General features: G+C 41.4%; 2 protein-coding genes across 2 annotated transcripts in view; one reads left to right on the forward strand and one right to left on the reverse strand.

The window, feature by feature from the left end:
- LOC126108641 (triosephosphate isomerase B) overlaps nt 1-7,031 on the reverse strand; it is a 52,535-nt gene extending 45,504 nt beyond the window's left edge. The window contains exons 1-2 of the mRNA XM_049913950.1: nt 6,753-7,031; nt 1,023-1,136 (exon numbers count right to left, since the gene is read on the reverse strand). Of these exons, the coding sequence (XP_049769907.1) occupies nt 1,023-1,136; nt 6,753-6,861 (223 nt within the window). The 5' untranslated portion in view covers nt 6,862-7,031. The remainder of the gene's footprint in view (nt 1-1,022; nt 1,137-6,752) is intronic.
- Nucleotides 7,032-10,042: 3,011 nt separating this feature from the next.
- Nucleotides 10,043-22,787, forward strand: part of LOC126108190 (F-box/LRR-repeat protein 14-like) — a 66,285-nt gene continuing 53,540 nt past the window's right edge. The window contains exons 1-2 of the mRNA XM_049913429.1: nt 10,043-10,700; nt 17,403-17,813. Of these exons, the coding sequence (XP_049769386.1) occupies nt 17,413-17,813 (401 nt within the window). The 5' untranslated portion in view covers nt 10,043-10,700; nt 17,403-17,412. The remainder of the gene's footprint in view (nt 10,701-17,402; nt 17,814-22,787) is intronic.

Below are 22,787 nucleotides of genomic sequence, written 5' to 3' on the forward strand. Positions count from 1 at the left end.
ATACATTAAACCTAATTGCCTTGTCAGTTGTTGCAACATGACAGACATTTTGACATTATTTTAATTGTAAAGCTATGAGTCACAATACTGTCCTGCAACAGTGTACAGATATCAGAATAACAAGTAATATTCTAAGGAAAAAGTGGCCAGTTCCTAATAAATTGAAGACCTGAAAACATGGCCACTGTAAGGGCGAACACCATAAACCTGAGACGATCCACACATCAATGTGCACACCATCTACCAATGAGACATTGTCATTTCACGTATGAAATGCGACATGAAGTCTTAAGTGACCACATAAATCCAACAGAAGGTGTTATGTTGGATTTAGTTTATTTTTTAATCAGAGCTGTAATTTTCAGCAACTGTAGTGTATACTTCAGAATTTTTGATTTTGTATGAATAAAAGTTTTTTCTTAAAATATCCATCTTTTGATTTGCAGCTCCTTGTATTGGCCGTGTTTGCAGTTAACATTTTTGGGATTGTGGTTGTGATTGTGGTTTGTTATGTCATAACAAACCACAATCACACAATGTTCTGGTGTAGTGAAAAGCGTTTTACTACATTATTTGTGGAAAATACTTGTTACAGCTACGTATGCATCGCAACATCTCAGCATGATATGGAGAATGGAAGTGCTTGCCACACGAAAACATGACAAGCTCCCTGTAATAATTAACACAAAAGCGGTCCAGAAAATTTGTGCTCACCAAATGTAAAGGTTAAATAAAAGCGAAAACCCACTGATGATGGCACAGTGGTGTCAAAACATGTTTGGGTACTGAGAAAAATGGTGCTTTGCGTAACAGTCTGACCTCAAATCCCGAAATTTTTTCCTTAAATATCAACATACTACTGAACATATTAAATGTGTGCAAATCCCACATGCCAGCCTGTACCAACAGCTATAAATAAGGCACGAGTCATTCGGACAAAACAAAACAAAACATTAAATGCCATACTAAAATATGAACTACTATTAAATTAGTAACACTGCTGGCATTTTCACTGAGCCTACCTGTGAAAGCACCTTTTGGGACCTTGTAGCAATTCTGTGCCGCAGCCACGACATTTCCAGGCAGCTTCTGGTTCACATAGTCCAGATATATAGCTGGCACGCCAACTATTATCTCTGCAACAGTAAATTAATGGGTGTCAGCAACACATGATGGATGTGGTAATGAAGTATGTCAAATAGCATGACCTCATTCCAAAAAATCTATCGTGCGAAATCCAACTTGCATTTTTCTTACATGACATTAAGAACACCTCGCCTCAAGGCACCTTTAAGGTAGATGAAGTATTATTTTATTTCATAAAAGCATTTCACTGATTACCAAGCCTAGCCTTATTACTGAATGTAAATTCATATGGGTATCAAGTGAAATTTGTGACTGGATTGAGGATTTCTTGGTAGGGATTATGTTGCATGTTATCTCAGATGGAGAGTCACCAACTGACGGAGAAGTAACTTTTGGTGTGCCCAGGGAAGTATGTTGGGACTCTTGCCGTTCATGTAGTACATTAATGACCTTCCAGACAATATTAATGGTAACTTCAGATTATTCGTAAATGATGCAGTTATCTATAATGATGTACTGTCTGACAAATGATGCACAACAATATAGCCACATCTTGATAAGATATCAAACTGGTTCAAAGACAGGCAATTTGCTTTAACTGCTGATAAATATACAGTTTTGCAATTTACTAAACTGTGCCTACAATATCAATGATTTATAATTGGTATCAGCCAACCGATACAAATACCTGGATGGTGTAAAAATCTGTAGGAATATGAAATGGAATTATCAACTTGGGCTCGGACGTACATATAGCAGGTGGCAGACTTCGGTTCATTGGTAGAATGCTGGGGAAATGCAATGAGTCTACAAAGCAGATCATCGAAAACCAGACCTAGGAACTGACATGTCTCCACTACAGTGGATGGATCGTCATTAAGGTAAAGTGCAGGTTCCGGATGAACTGTACAACGCCGACAGAAGGGCACGACACACGACTTTGCGGCTGAAAACTGGAAGCTGTGGGCTAGAGCCCATGACTGTGCCTTGTGAATGGCTCCCTGTAGGCGCCGCTTAGCAACAACAGCACTGGAGCAGCAGTACGAAATGCAGAAGTCATCTGCACACAGAGAAGGTGAGACGGAGGGTCTGACAGCTGCTGCTAGACCGTTAATGGAAAGTAAAAATAGTCCCTGCAGGACTCCGTTCTCCCGGATACGGATGGAACTTTGGGAGTCACCAACTTGGACATGGAAAGTACGGAGTTACAGGGAAGTTTTGGATAAAAATCTGTATGGTCCCAGAGACCCCACCCGTACAATGTGGCAAGGATATGATGTCGCCAAGTCATGTCGTATGCTTTACGTAAGTAAAAAAACAGCAATTGGGCGTTGCTATCTGGAAAAGGTTGTTCGGATGGCAGACTCGATGGACACCAGATCATCAGTGGTAGAGCGACCCTGGCAGAAACCACCTTGACATGGAGCCAGAAAGCCATGTGACTCCAGGACCCAACCCAACCACCGAGATGAAGGCACCGGTGGCAACCTGATTATCCTTCAGACCCCGGTGGACACTAATGTAATTAACTGTCAGGGATAAAGTTTATCTCACGCGAAAAGTACGATGCCCACAGTAAAAAGTTAAGGTAATTTCATTATGTTACCAGAAAATGTGTTTAATTTATTTAATTATGAATATTTTCTTTTATGACAAATAATGGATTTGTTTGAGATGTTAAATGCTGTATATTTATATGTATCTTTGGAGTTTGTTAAGGTCAGTAGACCAAAGAATCTAGAATGCAGGAATGTCTGCAACTTCCGGGCACATGTTGGCTTGCCCGCCACTTCTTTGTCTGTATTGGAGGGAGATGGACGTATTTATGCGACAAGTGCGGTATAATGCATTTAGAGTATCAATGTTCATAGTGAAAATGGTGTAGTTACTAACAAAAAGTACGAATAAATATAATTTTTAGCTGAAAGTATTTCAGATCTGGTAGTGTTTATTTCAAACAGGAAGAAAACCCAGGCCATGCTTGTTGGAATGATTATTTTGCAGACAAAACTTTGAGAACCCCTAGACAAACGAGATCTGCAGAGTGTAATCTTTCAGCAGCTACTACAAAAATAAGTCTTGCTGAAATTGTGCTGGAACTACTGATATTATTCTCATTCAAAAAACACCACAATATACCACGTAAGACTCCACAATTTTTCAGTTATCTAAGAAACGAGATAGGTAACAACCAGTACAACACGCCAGACGAAATGTACACCTCGCCGCTCTAAATTGGCACGCAGCTCATCGTCAGACTGCAAAAGAAGGTCTCTGTGAAATATGATACCCTGGACCATATTTAAGCTCTTACAGGGTGTGATGGCTACAGAAACATCCCCCAGCTTGTCACAAACGAGTAACTCCCGTGACTGGGCAGAGGATGCTGTTCTGATCAAGACTGACCCAGATCTCAATTTGGACAAGACCTTCACCTCCCCGAACTTGTTCTCTAAGTGATCAGCAAAAAACTGAGGCTTCATCATCACGAAAGATTCCCCATCATCTCTCTAAGCATACAAAGTACCGGGGCGAATAAGATCCGCTGCCATCCTTAGCCTGATGTTCCTCCCACGGTGTGGCCAGGGAGGGGAACAATCTGGGGTCGTACTTCTGTGCATTGAATTGAGCTCATGATCGCTTGGAGACTACTGGTGTTTCACCACCAGCAAGAGATGATGGACTATACATCATCACGTGTCACCCGCCCTGATGCCACCCATTCCGACCAGGGGCCCTCCCCAGAGGCGCTACCCAGCCGCAGCAACAGCCACTTGGCAGGATGGCCATTGCCGGGAGTCCCGATGCCCCAGGGGGATGGGCATCTACCCCTCAGCATATGTGTGGAGTTAATGGCGCAGGCATCAGCAGAGCAATCCCTGTGTGGTCAGGGGTCTACAACCAACAGGGTACATGGCGGCCCCACCACAACAGACTGGCTACCGTGCTGGATATCAGGTGCAAATAAGTCCGTGGTCATCGTTGACGCAGAAATCGACACTGCACGAGAATGGGCAGGATGGCAATGTGATGGCGAGAAAGTGGGCTAAAGATCTCAATGCACAATGGACATGATGCACCTTGTAAGATGCCCTTCTCCAATTGGCTCGCTCTTCGGGAAAATTTTGAAGAATGGAGGTCAAACCCTACAGGGGGACCATCACATAAAAGCCGAAACGTGTGAAACTTCTAGTCTCCTCGTACGGCAGGTAGGAATACCTCGAGCCTATTCTAACCCCCAGACCCGCAGGGGGTTTGTTGAGGTTCTGGAGGAATGTGGATAGAATGTCCTAACCCCCAATCCAGATTGCAAGATGTCATCAATGGATCAAAACTGGTGACAGGTTGAGGATTCTGGGTGTTTAGGAAGGATTCCTCTAGATGGGCCATCAATAGGTTGGCCATGAGGGTGCCCACACACAGTGAAGAATAAAGTGGGCATTACTCTTGTCAACGGCTATAACTGAATTAACAGAACAAGCCTGTCTTTAAGCAAGACACACAGGGTACACCATTGACATCTGCATTGCCGTACAGATATTTGAGTCCAATACAGACACACAATTAATGGGTAGTAGTGTTGGGTGTGCATTGCAGCTGTTAGTTGTGTATTGTCAATAAGCTGAGTGCAGTAAGAATGCTTACAAATGCAGACAGAGCATTCTTAGTGGAAGTTTTCTGTACAGAAGGAAACTCCATGGAGCATGTGAGGTGGCAATTTAGATTGCGTTTTCCTGCTTTCAGGGGTCCACAATGTGACACTGTACATGATTTAATTCACAAATTCTAAGCAACAGGTTCAGTTTATGATTTAGCACAAACTGATAGACCCACAATTTTAACGGAAGCAAGGCGACGTTTTAGGCATTGTGTCGCAGATGCCAAAAAAATCAGTGAGGAAATTGTCGCAAGAGGCTAAAGTCTCCCATACAGCAGCACATAAGGCCATAACCAAATAACTGGAGATGTATCCATATAATATTACTGCTGTGCAACAGTTACTTTGTACGGCTATCGAAGGTGAATAGCATATTGTGAATGGTTTCAGCAATTTGTTAAGTGAAAAGGACTTGCAGTGTTTCAGATTAAACCTTGTTCATTAATGAGGCTTTGTTTCACCTATCTAGCTTCATAAAATTCCCAAAATTCACGAATTTTGTCATCAGAAACTCCACATGCCTTAAGAGAAGCACTGTTGCATGCAGAGAAAATCGGTAAGTCCTCCATCCTGTCAGCCTCTCCCAACTGACATCCTCCACCAGCTCCGACTACCAGGCATCAACATGCTTAGCCCCTTTACATGCCACCTCTCTCTACTGCATTCGTAGCTGGAGAACCAGCCGCTTCCTCTGAGCCACTAGTCATCCACCCCTAATCCCTCAACGTGCCACCCGCATCTCTCTCCCTCTAATCCCCCTCACTCAATACCCCCACAATAAACCTAGTCAGTTACAGTAACTTATTTATGATCCACTTAGTAAATACCAACTTGCAGAAGTACATGACAACTGTGAAGAAAGTTACAGCCAGCTAAGTTTGGAAATTGTGTTAAATTCACACATGTCTATCTTGACTTGAGTTCATTTAAATCACTGAAAAGCTGGTGTGTACAGCTTTACATTACTGTGCAACGGGTAGGTTTATAAGAATTTCCACATGCAATGTCGCTGAGCTTGACTTTGACCTTTAACACCTCCCAGAAAATGCCACCTTCCATTTTTAAAGAAATGCATTGCATTATTCCAGTATGTTACTATAAACTTTATAAACATCAAGATAGTATAGCAAAGGCATTACGCCACACAATTTATTTTGTCTGCATCACTAGATTATCAAAATACAGTAAGAAGCACATAAATATAAAACTCAGTCTGTCACCACAATCTACATTTCAGGGTGTCAAACATCACACTCGAGCCCTTATTTGTGCAAAATTTGTCAAGTTATCACATGATCCCTGGATGAATGAATCGGTAAAATATTCAGATCAGAAGCAGTCTCAGTGGTATGGTACAAAACCATACTTGTTTTTGGTCTGAAAACAAATATTTTGGGTCATTGACCACAGAAATAACTGCAATGTAATATTATTTGCTGGCCTAGAGGGATTACGAGTAAGTGGTCATAACAGTAGGCCTACTTTTCAAAGAGTTTGTTAATAAGGCAACACCAGAATAATACATCAAACATAAAACAAGTTGGCCAGTATCTGCCCCCCCCCCCCCCCTCTCCCCAGTAACATGGCATTTTAGTTCGGTTATTTGCATTGGAAGGCTGATCTATTGCATGTCCACACGTGTAAACGTAGCTGGAAAGCCACAAGCTCGTTATGATTTGACAAAGCCAACACCAAGTCACTAACAAAATCTAGTGCACGTATTGAGCCTCTTCCCTGCTCACAGACTGTTGGTGTGTGTGACATAATGTAGTAGCAACTGACTCATATTACTACATTGCGTTTTGAAGATTATTGAAACTTTCTCCAATCAGTGGGTGTATAGGGTTCATAATGCCGAAAAGTGGGTTGAAAGGGGGGAGGTTTTATGGATGGGATTTAGGAAGAAGCACCAAGGGAAAATTAAGATTTTCTTGTTTACCTTTTTCACACATTTGTTATGGTGAAGATCTAAATAAAGAGGTTGAATGTAATTAAGTTATCAACTTACCGACACTTTCGTCCAACGGGCCCTGCCTCAGAAATCCCAGGATTTCTTCGATACTCTTTTTATCTCCATTCATCTTCCAATTTCCACCTACAATAAATCTTCGACCCATCTCGCCTGGAACGCCACCAACACACGGACAAGGACCCGACTGAGGGCGCCGTTTACAATCACAGCAAGCTGTAAAAAAATAACAGGCAAGCTCTCAAGCAACCCGCTGCTGCCCTTCGTGCACCTGCAAACTACAGGATCCGACCTTCGCAAGGACAGACACATATCGATGGGATTACAAATCGACTTGTGCAACGTTGTTATATCGACCTTCTCCGATTTATTTTATTTTGAATATAACAATTAATTAGTGTGACATAACTGATCAGGGGCAAATCGATATGGTTCAGAAAATGAAACGCATAAACATTCTGGAACACACTGTGAATTAATGTGACAGCAAACCAAAATATCAACATACACACTATGCACAGGGTAATGTCACGCTTGGTACCTAAACGAACCGTCTAATGCTCGGTTTACACTAGCAAGTTATTGCAGCAATTTACTTGCGCGGAGGAACTTGCCGCGCGATTTGCGAGTGTAAACACATCGCCAACTCGACTTGCGATTGTAGCAATTTATTGCGGAAGTGACTTGCTGCACGTTTTCCGCTTCCAGTGCGAACGCCACGCAAGAAGTATCTGCAAGTAACTTGCAGCTTTTAGAATTTATTTCTATTTTCTGCAAGTAGGAAGCGCAAGTTACAGAAAGTATGTCGTCTGCAGAACACTCATATTTAACAACGTATTATATGCAAACAAATTTCAGAAATGGAGGAGGAACAGGAATGGATGAAGCAGGATACAGAACATTTTATTGAAGCCGTAGAGAGCTACCCCAAAATACGGAACGTGCATAACTGAGACTTTAATGATAGAGTGAAGAACATGAGCGAATTAAACGAAATCTCGTCAATATTCGACACATCTATAAAAGAAGTATGTAGAAAGTAGCATAACTTGAAGACACAACCCCTTTGCCACCTGCATCCACTCGCTTATTGTTTTAGGAGTCTAGAAAAAGACGATGTGTAATTATTACATGTTCTATTTACTTAGCTTGTTACTTTCCATTTTATGAGCATTAGAAAAAAAACATTTTTATAAGCATATCATTCTGTAAAATGCAGTTTATTTCAATAAAAATTTAATTTCATTGTTGCGTTTTCACACACCTTCAAATAATTTTCCCTTTTCAAGATGTTAAAAAAGGCTCTACATGCATCGGGTACGATCAGAGAAATCATGCTGACGGGAATGTGAAACAAGTACATTAGGGACTGGTATGAGTCTCCTACAAAGAAAAGATTTCATAATTCACACTTTTTTTGGTTGTATGTTTCACATAAATAAATGAAATGCCTATTTTATTCGTAGCTCACCGGTAGCTATAAATCATAGAGTGACTAGCAAACGTTCCTTTGCTAAAATAGCAGTACCGAAATTTGTGTCTCGTTTTGATATGACGGGCGCTATTAACATCAAAAAATACTCAGGATCATTTGAGGACATTCTGCAAAAGTTTTCAAAAGTATCCATGCTCTCGATACTAAGTTCTTGCAAAAGGTTATTACAGGCACCATTTTGCGATCTTCTCATTATCTACTCTCTATCCCAAATACTTCTCTTTTTCTTTTTCACGTTTTGCATTACAATTACAAGAGCTGCAGCATATCTCACCCGCCTACTTGTCATTTTACACTTCGGCTGACACTCATAGTGGTACTGAAAGCATATGTAAACAGTATCAGCAAGTTGTTGATGCAAGTTTCTTGCCAAAGAACTTACGGAATAATCTTGCTTAATTCTTGCGCTGCTGTGTAAACACAGCTGCAAGCGACTATCAATAACTTGCAGCAATAACTTCTGCAAGCGACTTGCTAGTGTAAACCCAGCTTTAAGGTCAATGTCATTTCACTTCCAATTTTAGCCTACAACCAGCTATCAGTTTGAGACTTCTTGCTAACTTTCAGGTCTTACCATTTCTCAGAATTAAGTTATTCCATTTCAGAGGACTGATAAATCTTCTGTTTATCGGTGCGTTGTACGTCCATTCTAACAGTACGTATGAGACAGAACATCTCATTCGAAAACAACACGATTTGAGCATTTCACACAACATCCAACCCGAACACCGTATGTTCTTGTTAGCTGGCACTGTACTGGTACTTGGCATTGTTGTTTGAAATAATCGCCCCTCTCTAATGGCCTTGTTGTCGACGGGATGTTAAGCACCAATCTCCTCCTCTGCGAAATATACGCTGTATGATTCGCGTTGGGTAAGTCCTAGAATGCACCTGGTGGTTTTCATTTGCCATTTAAAAACGTATTTTGAGCCAATGTAATTACATCATAGTATTCCGTAACTCGGATCAGACTGCACCAAATTAACGTGCCTTGCGTATCAGAACTTTTTTTACGAAAATTATATTACTGTACTTTCTAAACTAGCCGCTCAACACGTATAAATCACTGGATATGTCCCATCATAAACATTTGCGAAATACCAAGAACGAAAGGCAAAGCAAGACGAACTAATCACACTACAATGTTTATAACAATGGAAAATCTCTTACCAGCCATAGTGGTATATTAAAGGTGCACGTTTCACAGAATTCTCAGTATTCAGATCTATATTAAAACTAACAATTTTGAGCCAAACAGATTTTCTTTTCTATCTTTTTATGGCTATGTGTAAATAAATGGTGCGCCTGCAGAGATATTAACATAACGTGCAGTTTTGTTCCCTCTGGTAAAACGAACTTTCACTGCCTAGCAATACACTGAAATCAAACCAGCAAAAAGCTCAAATGTTATTCAACAGAAGGTTTTGAAGCTTTAGGTCTGATAAAACTAAGGGCTGGCCCAAGCAAGAGTACTATCAAGTACTTTAATTACGCACAGAAATAAGGAAAATCCGTTGCGTTCGCGTTTTGTGAGCTGCTATTTTGAAGCTTTACTTTTTTAGATTGGCTGTAAATTGCTTTTCGTAAATACTTTATTTTTTGGGAATTAAACTTCATCATAAGTCTGAAACCAGACAAAATTTTTACAAAACAGCAAATATTTTTACATCTCGGTAATAGTCTCGAAAATTACTTTAGCGATCATATTCGCAGTAATTCGTGCCGCATTGTTTTGTCTTCATCTTAAGCTATATTAAAAATGGGTGCTACCCAGTCATAAAAGTCACGCCACCCATATTTTTTTGCAACCTGACATAAGCTTCCGATTTGATGGCTAACATTTCATAAAATTTGTAGGTCACTTCTGTTCATCGTTTGAACGCCCGCTTTTAATTGAAGTAGATGCTGTTCCAATGTTGGTATCATGGTAAATGCTGCTGATTTTAATTGCAAGTGAGAATAGGCTGTTTAAATTTCGTCTGATGTTGATTCAGAGGTTTGCGCCATGAATTTTCATGGCATGTACAATAAATTTAAGCGACTCGTGTGGTTTGATGCTTGCATTGCGTGAAAGTAATGTATTCCAGACGCGGCGTTTCCAAATTGCGCAGTACTGTACCAGACATTTAATCTTGCGCAAAAATATTATACAAACGAATTAAATTTGTTTTTTAGTGTTTACGTAACTTGCATACGTCAGTTGATTAAATTAAATGAACTATTTGGTTAGCAAAGTTTCACACCAGCAAGATGGAATACCAGATCAGGGCCTCTTACGCAAATTATTAACGCTATTACCTGCAACATGTATGTGATTTAAAAGTGGGAACGGACGACTTAATTTACAGCCTTAATGTCATGTAAATTGAACATTTAATGATGATGGGTCATGTAAATTTTGCGCAAGACGTCCGTTAGGAGAAAAAGTGCAGTCTCTTCTCCAGCAGTATTGTGTCCTCAGCTAAATCCTTAATAACTGGATGTAGAACTGTGTAAGTATCGTATTACAGTTTAGTCCCATTCAATATTTGTATCAGTGATTTAGTATATTAAAATTGGTGCTGAAGCTCGAAAAGGTGCACTATGCATCTATACATGGTATTAGGGCAAATGTTTAATCGCATGCTTCAATGCACACCGCTCAGGAGCGGCGTTCATTTTAGATAAAGGGCTTGAACATTTTTTTTTTTTTTTTTTCATTTCTTTCATATTATTACTCGTCAGAATGTGACAGCGATCTGATCTGTGTTTTCCCAAACTGGAAACATTCTTCATAGCATGAATAAATTGTGTCCCTCAGGCAGTTGTACCACAGAATTACGGTATGTGCATCAAAGTTTCTTACATACTGATATCTCTCGGACCTGACTGAATGACAGATACTTATAAGCTCTCGTCTGTAATGAAATAGGAGAGATGAAAGATGTCATTTCTAAGACTAGAAAACATTTAAAGTTCATATAATTTCGTATCATTGGATTCTGCAGCTGTTACGTAGTCATATGTCAAACATTTTCTTTGAAAATGTCTCTTCGACAAATTATCAAAGAACTGAAAATTTCTGGTACCTATATAGCAAGTGGCAGTGTTCATTATCTGCTGCATGATAAAAAGTAAGGTATTGTAAATTGGACTCAGTTTTTACAGATATCAATACCAATGTAATCAAATAAGTACTAAGCGACCAACAGAAGATAAACAGTAGATGTTCTATATAACTCATGAAGTAGTGGGTTTACTATTTATTTATTATTGTACAAACTATGTTACTGATAGAGATGTGTTTGTAATAACTCCTTTTTGAATCCTCTTGCACTGTCATCACAGTAGAAGTAATCTTTTGAGAAGAGCTTGCTTTTAGTCAAGATCTGAGGGGAATGGTGGTCAGTGACAGTTTCAGAAGGAGGGGGTGTAAAAACTGAGGTTCCTCTCATAGTTGGTACTTTAGCTGCTGCTCAGGGTAGCAGAAAAGTATCTGCTTAAAATGTCTTGCTGTTTAGTAAGTTCTTGTTTAATATTTCTGTGAGTACATTGATGATCAGATGGCAAACCTTATGTGCAAGGCAGAAGAATGTGATCTGAGCTCCCCCTTCATTCACTATGTTCCAGGGATTTCATCATCCTTGAGAACGTTCAAGACTGTGGAATGAGCCAGTTTTACAATAAGAAAGGAAAACCATTTAACTACCATTAAATTGCCATAATGACTGTATGATTTTTGTTGTTGTGGTCTTCAGTCTGTTTGATGCAGCTGCCTGTGATAGTGTATCCTATGCAAGCCTCTTCATCTCTGCATAGTTACTGGAACCTACACCCATTTGAATCTACATACTGCATTCAAGCCTTTGTTTCCTCCTATCATTTTTAGCCCACGCAGTAAAAGTTACCTATTGGACCCCCCCTTGCATATTTTCAATATAGTGCATACATAAGGATTAGGCTTTACTACCAGTCAGTTTTTTGCCACAACCAGATTTTTTCTGCTTTCACGTTCATTAACTTCACCAACTCAGAATCAAATTGTGACGTTTTAACCTAATCTAGACCTCGGACTGTGGTATAGATCAGTTTGTCACCACATCCAAGATATCAGGGGAGACCAGTACATAATTTTACCCACCCATGAACTTCCTTTCATTGCCAAACTGATAATTTCTTGATGTCTCTGAATGTGTCCTATCTGCTGACCCCTTCTGTTCATCAAGTTGTGCCATGAATTACTTCTTCCACTGTTCAATTCAGTACACACTCATTAGTTATTTGATCTACATATCTAATCTTCAACATTCTTCTGTAGCACTACATTTCAAAAGATCATATTATCTTCTTGTCTGCATTGCTTATTGAGCACATTTCATTTCCATGCAAAGGTACACTCCATGCAAATACCTTTAAAAACGACATTGTAACATTTAAATTATACACATTGATCATGTATAGATAATATTTTGAATTGGAACTCATGTATGGAAATGTTCCTTTTCTGTGCTACAATCATTTGGAAAGATGTTGGTAACATGACTACTTTTGCAAGTAATTGAGTAGGTGTTACCCAGTTTTACAGCTCCACTCATTAATATCCAAAGAAATTGCTCATCTACTCATTGACGGGTGTTCTTCAATGTGATGCAGTGTGGCCTCTCTCAATTCATATGTGCAGCATCTCCTCGGAGTGCACCTGCTGGTGGTGAAGGTACCCTTTCTCAAAGTTGATGCATAATTGTGGCAAAAAGGGTACATGATAGAGTCAGACGTTGTGGAGAACGGTTTTGACAGAGGCGATAATCTGCTCTTACGTCACTGTGAGCTTCACCGTTCAGATTGATCATGTCAGTGTATTCTGCAAATGTGTACTCTAACACTCATAGTCACATGACAGAGGCTTGAACCAGGTCAGAGGTAGGCTGGATGCCAAATGACATTGGCCAATCCTACGCAGCCGCCCTCCACCATGACTACCCTGTTGCATACCTAGCTAGCAAAAGTGTTTTCAGATGGCTGTAGCACAGAAATGGTAAGTTTCCAAACCTAGGTTCCTGTTCAGAATGTCATGTACTTACTTTCCTCTAGAGGTCCTAGAAGATGGGAATTTCCGAACACCCTGTGTATGTATGGTATCCACCTAACTCTGCGATACAACATATTTGCAAAATGGAACAAAATGTGAAAAATGCAATTGGCGAGTGGTGCATGTATGTCAGGGGCTTGCTCATTGGTACAGAAATGCACAGTACATAAAAGTAGACAAATATGAGGTGTCTTTTTCTTCAGGTAACTGTCAGCAGTATTATATGTTTCAGGAAATTCCTTACACTTGGTCACATTAGCATAATTTATTAATTTGCTGTGAATTTTAGTCAACAACTATCATCTGACACAAAAAAATTGGCTACTTCAGTTCATTTTTCAATTGTGTTACATCATACAATACCATTAACTGTCAGCTTCAGGAATAATAATACAGAACATTAATTTTCACACATTAGCAACCTTCTTCTACATGTACATCTACATCCATACTCTGCAAACCACCGTGTGTGTGCATGAGAAAGGTTGCTGATGTTTGAAAATTGTTGTTCTTTTGTATTATTACTCATGAAATTGACAATTATTGTGATTGTACAATGTGGTTCTACATTATTGACATGTGACTTGGCAATAGCTAATTTTTTATGTCAGATGATGGTTGTTTATTGAAATTGGTAGCAAATTAATAAATTGTTCTAATGCAGCCAAGTTATATGGTTCTACAGTATTGACATGTGACTTGCAGTAGTCAATTTTCCATGCCAGATGATGGCCGTTTACTGAAACTGGTAGCAAATTAATAAATTGTTCTAATGAAGCAAGAATCATAGTTTTGTAAACTAATATCAATTTCAACACAAAGTTACGTATATTTAAATGACACGTGTTTGTGTTTTTCCCCCTATCGAAATGAAAACGGGAGGTACAGTTAGTGATGGCAGACTCGGTTTCACTGTTGTATAATTCATTCCTTTTGAAATACTTACACTTTAAAGGATGACAACAGCTCCACAGCCTCTGCCATGATGCTGCAATGCAGGCTGCTTGCACTGTCCTGCCCACTGTGTGAGCTCATGAGATTCGTATATCCCTGGCCAATTGTATTTTTCACATTTTGTTTCATTTCAGAAATATAAAGTTGCGGTGTTAGGTGGGACAGCCTGTGTGTGTGTGTGTGTGTGTGTGTGTGTGTGTGTGTGTGTGTGTGTGTGAGAGAGAGAGAGAGAGAGAGAGAGAGAGTAAGTTTCTTTTTTATTTATTTTATTTTTTTGTTTTGGCCATTGTTCATCCCTTAGTCTCCTCACCTACCCACACGATTTTGAATGTCATTTTTTCCACCTCTTCAGTGATGAATATGGGAGTTTTCATTTACTTCCTGATTTCTTTATTTTGGATCTTCTTTCTCTCTCCTTGAAATTATGTAGCTTCATCTCAGAAAATCCATTTGCACAGCCTCAAATCTTCTTTTGAGTTGTTTTGTTGTTCCCCAGGAATCTTCTCCATATAAATAAATACTTTCAAACATGGAAAATCCAGGAAGGATTGTAACAATATTAGGGAAGGAAAGTTGCCAGTCACCATATAGTGGAGATGCTGAGTCGTGATAGGCACAGCAAAAAGATTTACACAATTATAGCTTTCGGCCATTAAGGCCTTTGTCAGCAACAGACACAGATACACACACGCACGTGCAACTTGCACACACGTCTGCAGTCTCAGACAACTGAAACCACACGGGCTACCAACGAAATGCAGTCCAATTTTATGTTCCTTTTAAAATTTAATCCAAAATAGAATGAGTATGTTTAGCACTGTCACAAAGTCTATATACCTACATTAAGTAATTATTCAGAAGTTTTCCTGTAGATTTTATTTTTGTTGAGAATAATAACCCTCCAGATTCAAAACGTAAACTGTCACCTGTAGTCATTGGTACGATTTCAAGTAAAGTCCCTCTTTCAGTGTTATTAACAAACCTTTTATTTTCATGTTGGCTGTGCGTGCTCACACAGCCAGCCTCTTCGTTTGTATCTTTAATATTCATTTGTTTGCAAGTGCTGCCAACTATAGGCTGCCCGTGGACGCGAACTGCACAAGTAGTCATGGGTAATGATGTCAGCGCTGCCTTCCCCTCGCCCCCTCACTTCCCCAACCCATCGTAAACCTATAGTTCCCCACAAACACCGCGCGATTCGTCGACAGGCAGTAGAGGGAGGGCTGAAGTGAAGGGAGAATGAGTTACGTAGCGCTGATGTAGTGGGAGAGGGAAAGAGAGTGAGTGAACTAGAAAAAAGTGTGTACTGTGCTATCTGTGGAGAGTTTAAAGTACCAGTTCATTGAAATTGAGTGGTTAGTTCACACTTCACTGGAGTGAAGCATTCATTTGAACGACTCATTCACGAGCTCCCCATCACTACGGACTTCACACTATTCCCAAAACTGAAACTCTAGTTGGAAAGGCCATCGGTTACACTCTACAGAGGATTCGAGAAGCATCGCTGGTGGAGATAAACACCCTCAAAGAACAGGACTTCCAGATAATGTTTGACCAGTGGCAGAAGTGCTGGGACCAGTGTGCATGTGCGGATGAGAACTACTTCGAGTGTGAAGTAAGGTTTTCAACAGATGGCAGCACCAGTCCCGAAAATTTTGGACCTCATATATTCTCAAAAATTGATTATTTACATGTCGTAATGCGTTTGTCCTCAAATGCGTGTCTACAGTTTGGTTCATGTGGGTGATGCATAACACGACAGTCTCTGCTTCTCAGGTATTCCTTTTTTTGAGATGTGTGTTTTTCTTTGAAACAAATGGACCCATCAAACTTTGAACTGTTCCTGTCTCGCTTCTGGTGTAGAATAAGTCTAGGTTTAGTCTTCTCATCTATGCAATGGAAGTACAGGTACAGCTGTCCATGCAGCTTCAACAAAATACCACAGTTCATCAAGAGCAGTGACTGGCTTATTGTTATGAGACAGTTGCTCGGCCGCCATTGACCAGACATTTTCAATTGATGAGAGATCTGGAGAATGCCCTGGCCAGGGCAGCAGTCGAACATTTTCTGTATCCAGAAAGGCCTGTACAGGACCTGCAACATGCGGTCATGCATTATCCTGCTGAAATGTAGGGTTACGCAGGGATCGAATCAAGGGTCGAGCCACAGGTCGTAACACATCTGAAATTTAATGTCCATTGTTCAAAGTGCCGTCAATGCGAACAAGAGATGACCAAGACGTGTAACCAATGGCACCCCGATACCATCACCTCAGGTGATACGCCAGTATAGCGATGACGAATACACGCTTCCAATGTGCATTCACCGCGATGACACCAAACACAGATGCAACCATCGTGATGCTGTAAACAGAAACTGGATTCCTCCGAAAAAATGACGTTTTGCCATTTGCACACCCAAGTTCGTCGTTGAGTACACCAGCACTGTGATGCAGCGTCAAGGGTAACCACAGCCACGGTCTCCAAGCTGATAGTCCGTGCTGTTGCAAACGTCGTCGAACTGTTCGTGCAGATGGTTGTTGTCTAGCAAACGTCCCCATGTATTGCCTCAGGGATCGAGACATGACTGCACGATCCATGACAGTGATGCAGATAAGATGCCTATCATCTCGACTGCTAGTGATACGAGGCAGTTGGTATCGAGCACAGCGTTCCGTATTACCCTCCTGAACCCACCGTTTCCATATTCCGCTAACAGTCATTGGATCCCGAACAACGCGAGCAGCAATGTCGCGATACGATAAACCACAATTGTGATAGGCTACAATCCAACCCTTATCAGTCAGTATGTTGTAGGTGTTGCCACTGGCGCCAAGCTAGTGTGAATGCTCTGAAAAGCTAATCATTTGCATATCGCAGCATCTTCTTCCTGTCGGTTAAATTTTGTGTCTGTAGTACATCATCTTCATGGTGTAGCAATTTTAATGCCAGTAGTGTACATTGATTTCAATCAATGCCTGCTTGCAGTCAGTGTCTGTAATTCCTTTGTGTCTTAATTTGTAATGGCTGTTGGATCAAAATGTAGTCTGTTATTTTGGATGTCTGAAAGAACAGACTAAACAGAAATGTGTTTTTAGATCTGGTGTAAATGAGACTCTACCCAGCACCCACAATTGGGAAAATGTCCTCACAGGCCGTTTGCCCACCCGCAGCATCCCCACGATGGGGGACACGGTTCTGGCCGACCTGCCGGACGAGGTCCTGCTCGAGGTGTTCTCGCGGCTGCCGCTCGCCGACGCGGTAACGTGCGCACTGCACGTGTGCGCGCACTGGCGCCGGCTGTTCCGGTTCCGCGCCCCGTGGCGGGGGCGCACCTACGAGGCGCCGGACGAGGCGCAGGCAGAAGAGGCGTACCTGGTGGCCCGCATGTTGTCGACCGGGCGCGACCTCACCCTCGAGGCGGGCAACCGCTTCTGCCTGCGGGCCACGGAGGACTCGGTGACGGTGCACTGGGACATCTTCCAGCAGGAGAAGTTCGAGCTTCTCACCGCCGGGAGCCGCGTCCAGAGCCTCAGCATCCCGGGCGACTTCCTCGTCTGGTCCAACGTCACCAGCCTGGCCAGGTGAGAGGATTTCATTCTGTCTGCAAGTGGAAGGCAATAGCTGAGTGGCACCGGTGGCCCTGCGGCCACTTGTTTGCATCAGACACAGTCACTGCCAGAAGGCATTTGGTACAGCTCATCACTGCCACCTAATGAACGAAATGAGAGTGTATGGCATCAGGTTGACTGTAATTAATTGGTTTGCAGAGTACCTACCAAACAGAACGCAGTTAGTCGTTCTCAACAGAGAGAGATTTTCAGATGTAAAAGTAACAGACGGACTTTTGGTTGCAAAACTAATTTTTTTATTTTATTAATCCTTCAGTGATACTTTTTGCCTTACACAATGCACCTTCAGATTTGCCTAAGTGAAAAACAATCTTTGATTTAAATGGCGTGACTCCAATTTAGCAAAATTAGGTTAGGCTAGGGGGAGGGGGGGGGAGAGAGAGAGAGAGAGAGAGAACAAATTGTGGGCACATAGAGTGTACGAGGGTCACTAACAATATTTTCATTTCTCCACATAATTTCCTCCGTCTCAACTGCTTTATGCCATCTTGGAACCGGCGCCTGTATACCCGCACGGTAAAATTCTGGACCAACCTGTTGGAGCCACTGTTTGTCAGTGTGCACAAGGGAGTCATCATCTTCAAACCTTGTTCCACGAAGAGAGTCTTTCAGTTTCCCAAAGAGATGATAGTCACATGGAGCCAGGTCAGGACTGCAAGGTGGTTGTTTCAGTGTTGTCCATCCGAGTTTTGTGATCGCTTCCATGTTTGTTTTTTGACTGACATTTGGCCGTGCATTGTCGTGCAACAGCAAAACATTCTGCTTTTGTCAATGTGGTCAAACACGACTCAGTCGAGCTTGAAGTTTCTTCAGTTTTGTCACATATGTGTCAGAATTTATGGTGGTTCCACTTGGCACGATGTCCACAAGCGAGAGTCCTTCGCAATCGAAAAACACCGTAGCCATAACTTTTCCAGCAGAAGGTGTGGTTTTGAATTTTTTTTTTCTTGGGTGAATTTGCATGATGCCCCTCCATCGATTGCCTCTTCGCCTCTGGTGAAAAGTGGTGGAGCCATGTTTCATCACCTATCACAATTCTTCCAAGAAATTCATCTCCACGATTCTCGTACTGCTTCAAAAGTTCGGTGCATAATGTTTTTCTTGTTTCTTTGTGAGCCACTGTCAACATCCTGGGAACCCACCAGGCACAAACCTTTTTTAACGCCAACACTTTCAGTATTCTGCAAACACTTCCTTCCCCTATCCCAACGTAGCGTGACAATCCATTCACTCTGATGCGTCCATCAGCAGTCACCAGTTCATTAACTCCCTGCACATTGTCTGGAGTGTGTGCAGTACAAGGCCTGCCGCTGTGAGGCAAACCTCAATATTGCGTGCCCGCTTTCATCACGTAACCTGCTTGCCCACCAACTAACTGTACTACGATCGACAGTAGCATCTCCGTACACCTTTTTCTACCTCTTGTCGATGTTTCCCACTGTCTCGTTTTCACAGCACAGGAATTCTATGACAGCACATTGCTTCTGACGAACGTCAAGTGTAGCAGCCATCTTGAAGACATACCACTCACGGGAACAGGTTGAACTGAGATTGAAAAAAAAGCAGGAAGGATGTATCTACACAGTATAAAACTTTCACACATGCAGAATGAAAACTGTATTTTTAAAAAAATAGTGTGCATTTATTTTGAAGTGACCCTCGTGTAAGATAAGAGGAAAATATATCAGAAAAATCAATAAAATGTTAAAAAGCCAGTAAACAGTGTAATGCAGGAAAACATTTCAACAAAATTTTAAAAACGTATAAGAAACATCGTACCGATACAGAGGTCGTTAAAGACACGAGAAACTGTGCCTAAACCATATGAAATCCTCAGGAGGTAGTTGCCCTTGTTATAGGTCTATTAGTTTCCACATTATATACACTGTCCAGTCACATTAATGTGACCAGCTGTCACAAGCCTGAATAACCACCTTTTGTACTGTAGATCGCTGTGAAGTGTGCAGGAAGAGTGTTGATTAGTTTCTGGGAGGTACCGACAGGGATGTGGAGGTCTGCCGACTCCAGTACCGTGGCAAGCTGTCCTAAGTTTCTCAATTGAGGATCTGCGGCACAAACGGCCCAGCTGAGGTGGTCCCACAGGTACTAGATCAGTTTTAAATCTGGAGAGATTGGTGGCCAAGGATGTATCTTAAAATCATCTTGCTGCTCTTCAAACCATGCACATACACTGTGAGTTGTCCAACATATCTCATTGTCCTGCTGGGAGATGCCACCGTGCTAAAGGAAAACAAACTGCATGTATGCGTGGATATGATTCCCGAGGATAGATGCATTCTTGTTGACCCATTGTGCCTTCCAGAATGAAGAGATCACTCGAGGTATGCCTTTGGCCCGGCTACTTGTGACGATTGTTGCAGGGTGTTTACCGTATTTACTCGAATCTAAGCCGCACCTGAAAAATGAGACTCGAAAACAAGGAAAAAAAAAATTCCCGAATCTAAGCCGCACCTGAAATTTGAGACTCGAAATTCAAGGGGAGAGAACAGTTTTAGGCCGCACCTCCAGATCAAAACAAAGTTGGTCCATTGTAATATGAGGCGCAATTTAGGTCAAATGAATGACGACACAGCTGCAGTATTTTGGTTCGAGTCGTAAGCTTAGCAGTTAAGCTTTACCAGGTAGCCATTGCTATGCGTCAGGCGCTCCGTCCGTAATTATACGGGTGCCCTTCCTTTTTCACGTACTTTGTCTGGTTTGATTTGATTGCTTATTTTTCTTTGATCTGATAAGTGCCGTTTTCTTTGTTATAGGTGTTTACATCACTCTAGGCTGAAAATGCATTACTGTACTGTGTCATGCATTGTTTGTCGCATTCTGATAATGAGTGTTTACGGCCTGTCGCCGCTCGCGGCATGGCTTGCTTTTGTGCCCGCTGCCGCTGCTTATAATAATAAAAAAGAGAGGAATTGTCTCATAACCGAAACAACGGCAAGAGACTGCTATTTGTTGTTTTTCTGCGTTTGAAAATCTTTGCAGACGCCTCTTCAGTACATTACATGCTGCACAGAAATTAGTCATCTTAGATTTAAAAATCTAGTCAGTTGCCATGCTTCATTTCTGACTGTATCACTATTAGGCATAAGAATAATACGAATATAAACATGACATTATATGCATATTCTTTCGTGTTTGCGGTTGTCACACTCTAGTTTCGTAGTTTATTAGGCAGACGGGATTTAAATGAGATAGCAGCAAACATGAAACAATACATGGCAAAATGTGTATATTCGTATTATTGTTATGGTGAAGAGAATACTGCATGTGATTGACAATTCATAAAAGTTTCTATTAGCAACCATCTCTTCTCACAGGTAGGAAAAAATTCAGAACATAAAGTTGGCCATATTGACAAACATCTCGAATAGTCTTGCCTGTCGGATTTCGTAGTACATTGAAATGTTCCTACATTCGAAGATGAACAATACGGAATTTGTATTTACTTCGTTGGATAATGTATGAAAATGCAGTGGTCGAAACTTCAGGCGGAGAAAAAAAGCTCGTCTTCCACCTTTTTTTTAAAATTTATGAAAAAAAGCTCGTCTTCCACCTTTTTTTTTTTAAATTTATTTACTGACGCAGAGGTTTTGACGCCAGTATTTATCTTTGTGCCTGCAAAGCATGCCTATGTAGCGCTACATATATTCGACGGCAGAAGTTAGTTGTGGCGGCACCTACCAACATTTTTCAGAACTTCGGCTTACTTTGCACTCGATTCTAAGCCGCAGGCGGTTTTTTGGATTACAAAAACCGGAAAAAAAGTGCGGCTTAGATTCGAGTAAATACGGTACTTTCAGATTTTCACATCACACACGGTAACAGCTGTGTGTCCCACGGATCATAAAATGTGACTCATCTGAAGAGGCCACCTTCCGACACTCGGTGAACATCCAGTTGTGCAAATTCCAGCCTTGTTCGTCAGTGAACAGCAGTCGCACGGGTGCACGAACTAGTCACCTGCTCGGGAGTCCCGTATGTAGCAATGTTCGCAGAATGGTCATTCAGGAAACTCTGTTAGTAGTCTGGGTGGCCCGTTGCTCAACAGTTGCATCTCCACAGCTGTCATTCACCCCTGTCATCCGTGCCCTGTGGTGCACCACAGCTACCTCAGTTCTGGATTTGGATTGCACCATTTTGTCATTCACAGTATAATTTAACCCTTTCGGGACACGAGGCCCGTATACGTGGCCCGATTGTCACGTCACAAGCCATCAATTATTTGTGACTACACGGCAAATATGGGAGCCGTAGACTACTGCGCATCATTCCATTTTGCCAGAAAATCCTTCAAATGGTGGAGGAAAATTTTCTTCTGGTTATTCGACGTACAATATTCACTTTTCTGGTAGGCCTTGGCCTACGTAGTAAATTTTTATTTTGACAAAAGGGTAATTGTTCTGGCTAATTTCAGGTGGGGTTCGTCAACGCTTACTTGCTATACGTCATCGTAGCAAAGAAAAGAGAAGAGACACCAAAGAGTCATATGCAATTACGGAAGAGTTTGGTCGAGGAGTTTGTGGGTGACGTCAGGGCTCAACCGACCCCATTGAGGATGAGGCCGTGCTCTGAGCATGGTGACCTACACAGGATGGACGGCCTGTGCCATGATACCGCAAGAATGGACACCAGAAAACAAGGTGACGGTTTCATTTGCAATGATTGCTCCCAACCAGGACGACGAAAACAGTCCGCCCTTTTTTTTTGCAAAACTTGTCTGTCTGACCCTTCTCATCATGTGCCTGAGTGCTTCAACAGGTATCACAAAGTAGCAAATTTACCGAAAGGACTTGTAAAACATGGTTGCCTATCAAAAAATTGATATGCCCAAGTTGTGTAAATTTTGTTATAAGCAAATTTTATGAAATTTTGTAGTTTATTCACATAAATCAAATTTTTCACCCCTCA

This window comes from Schistocerca cancellata, chromosome 11 (genome assembly GCF_023864275.1).
Source record: "Schistocerca cancellata isolate TAMUIC-IGC-003103 chromosome 11, iqSchCanc2.1, whole genome shotgun sequence".
Classification (NCBI taxonomy): domain Eukaryota; kingdom Metazoa; phylum Arthropoda; class Insecta; order Orthoptera; family Acrididae; genus Schistocerca; species Schistocerca cancellata.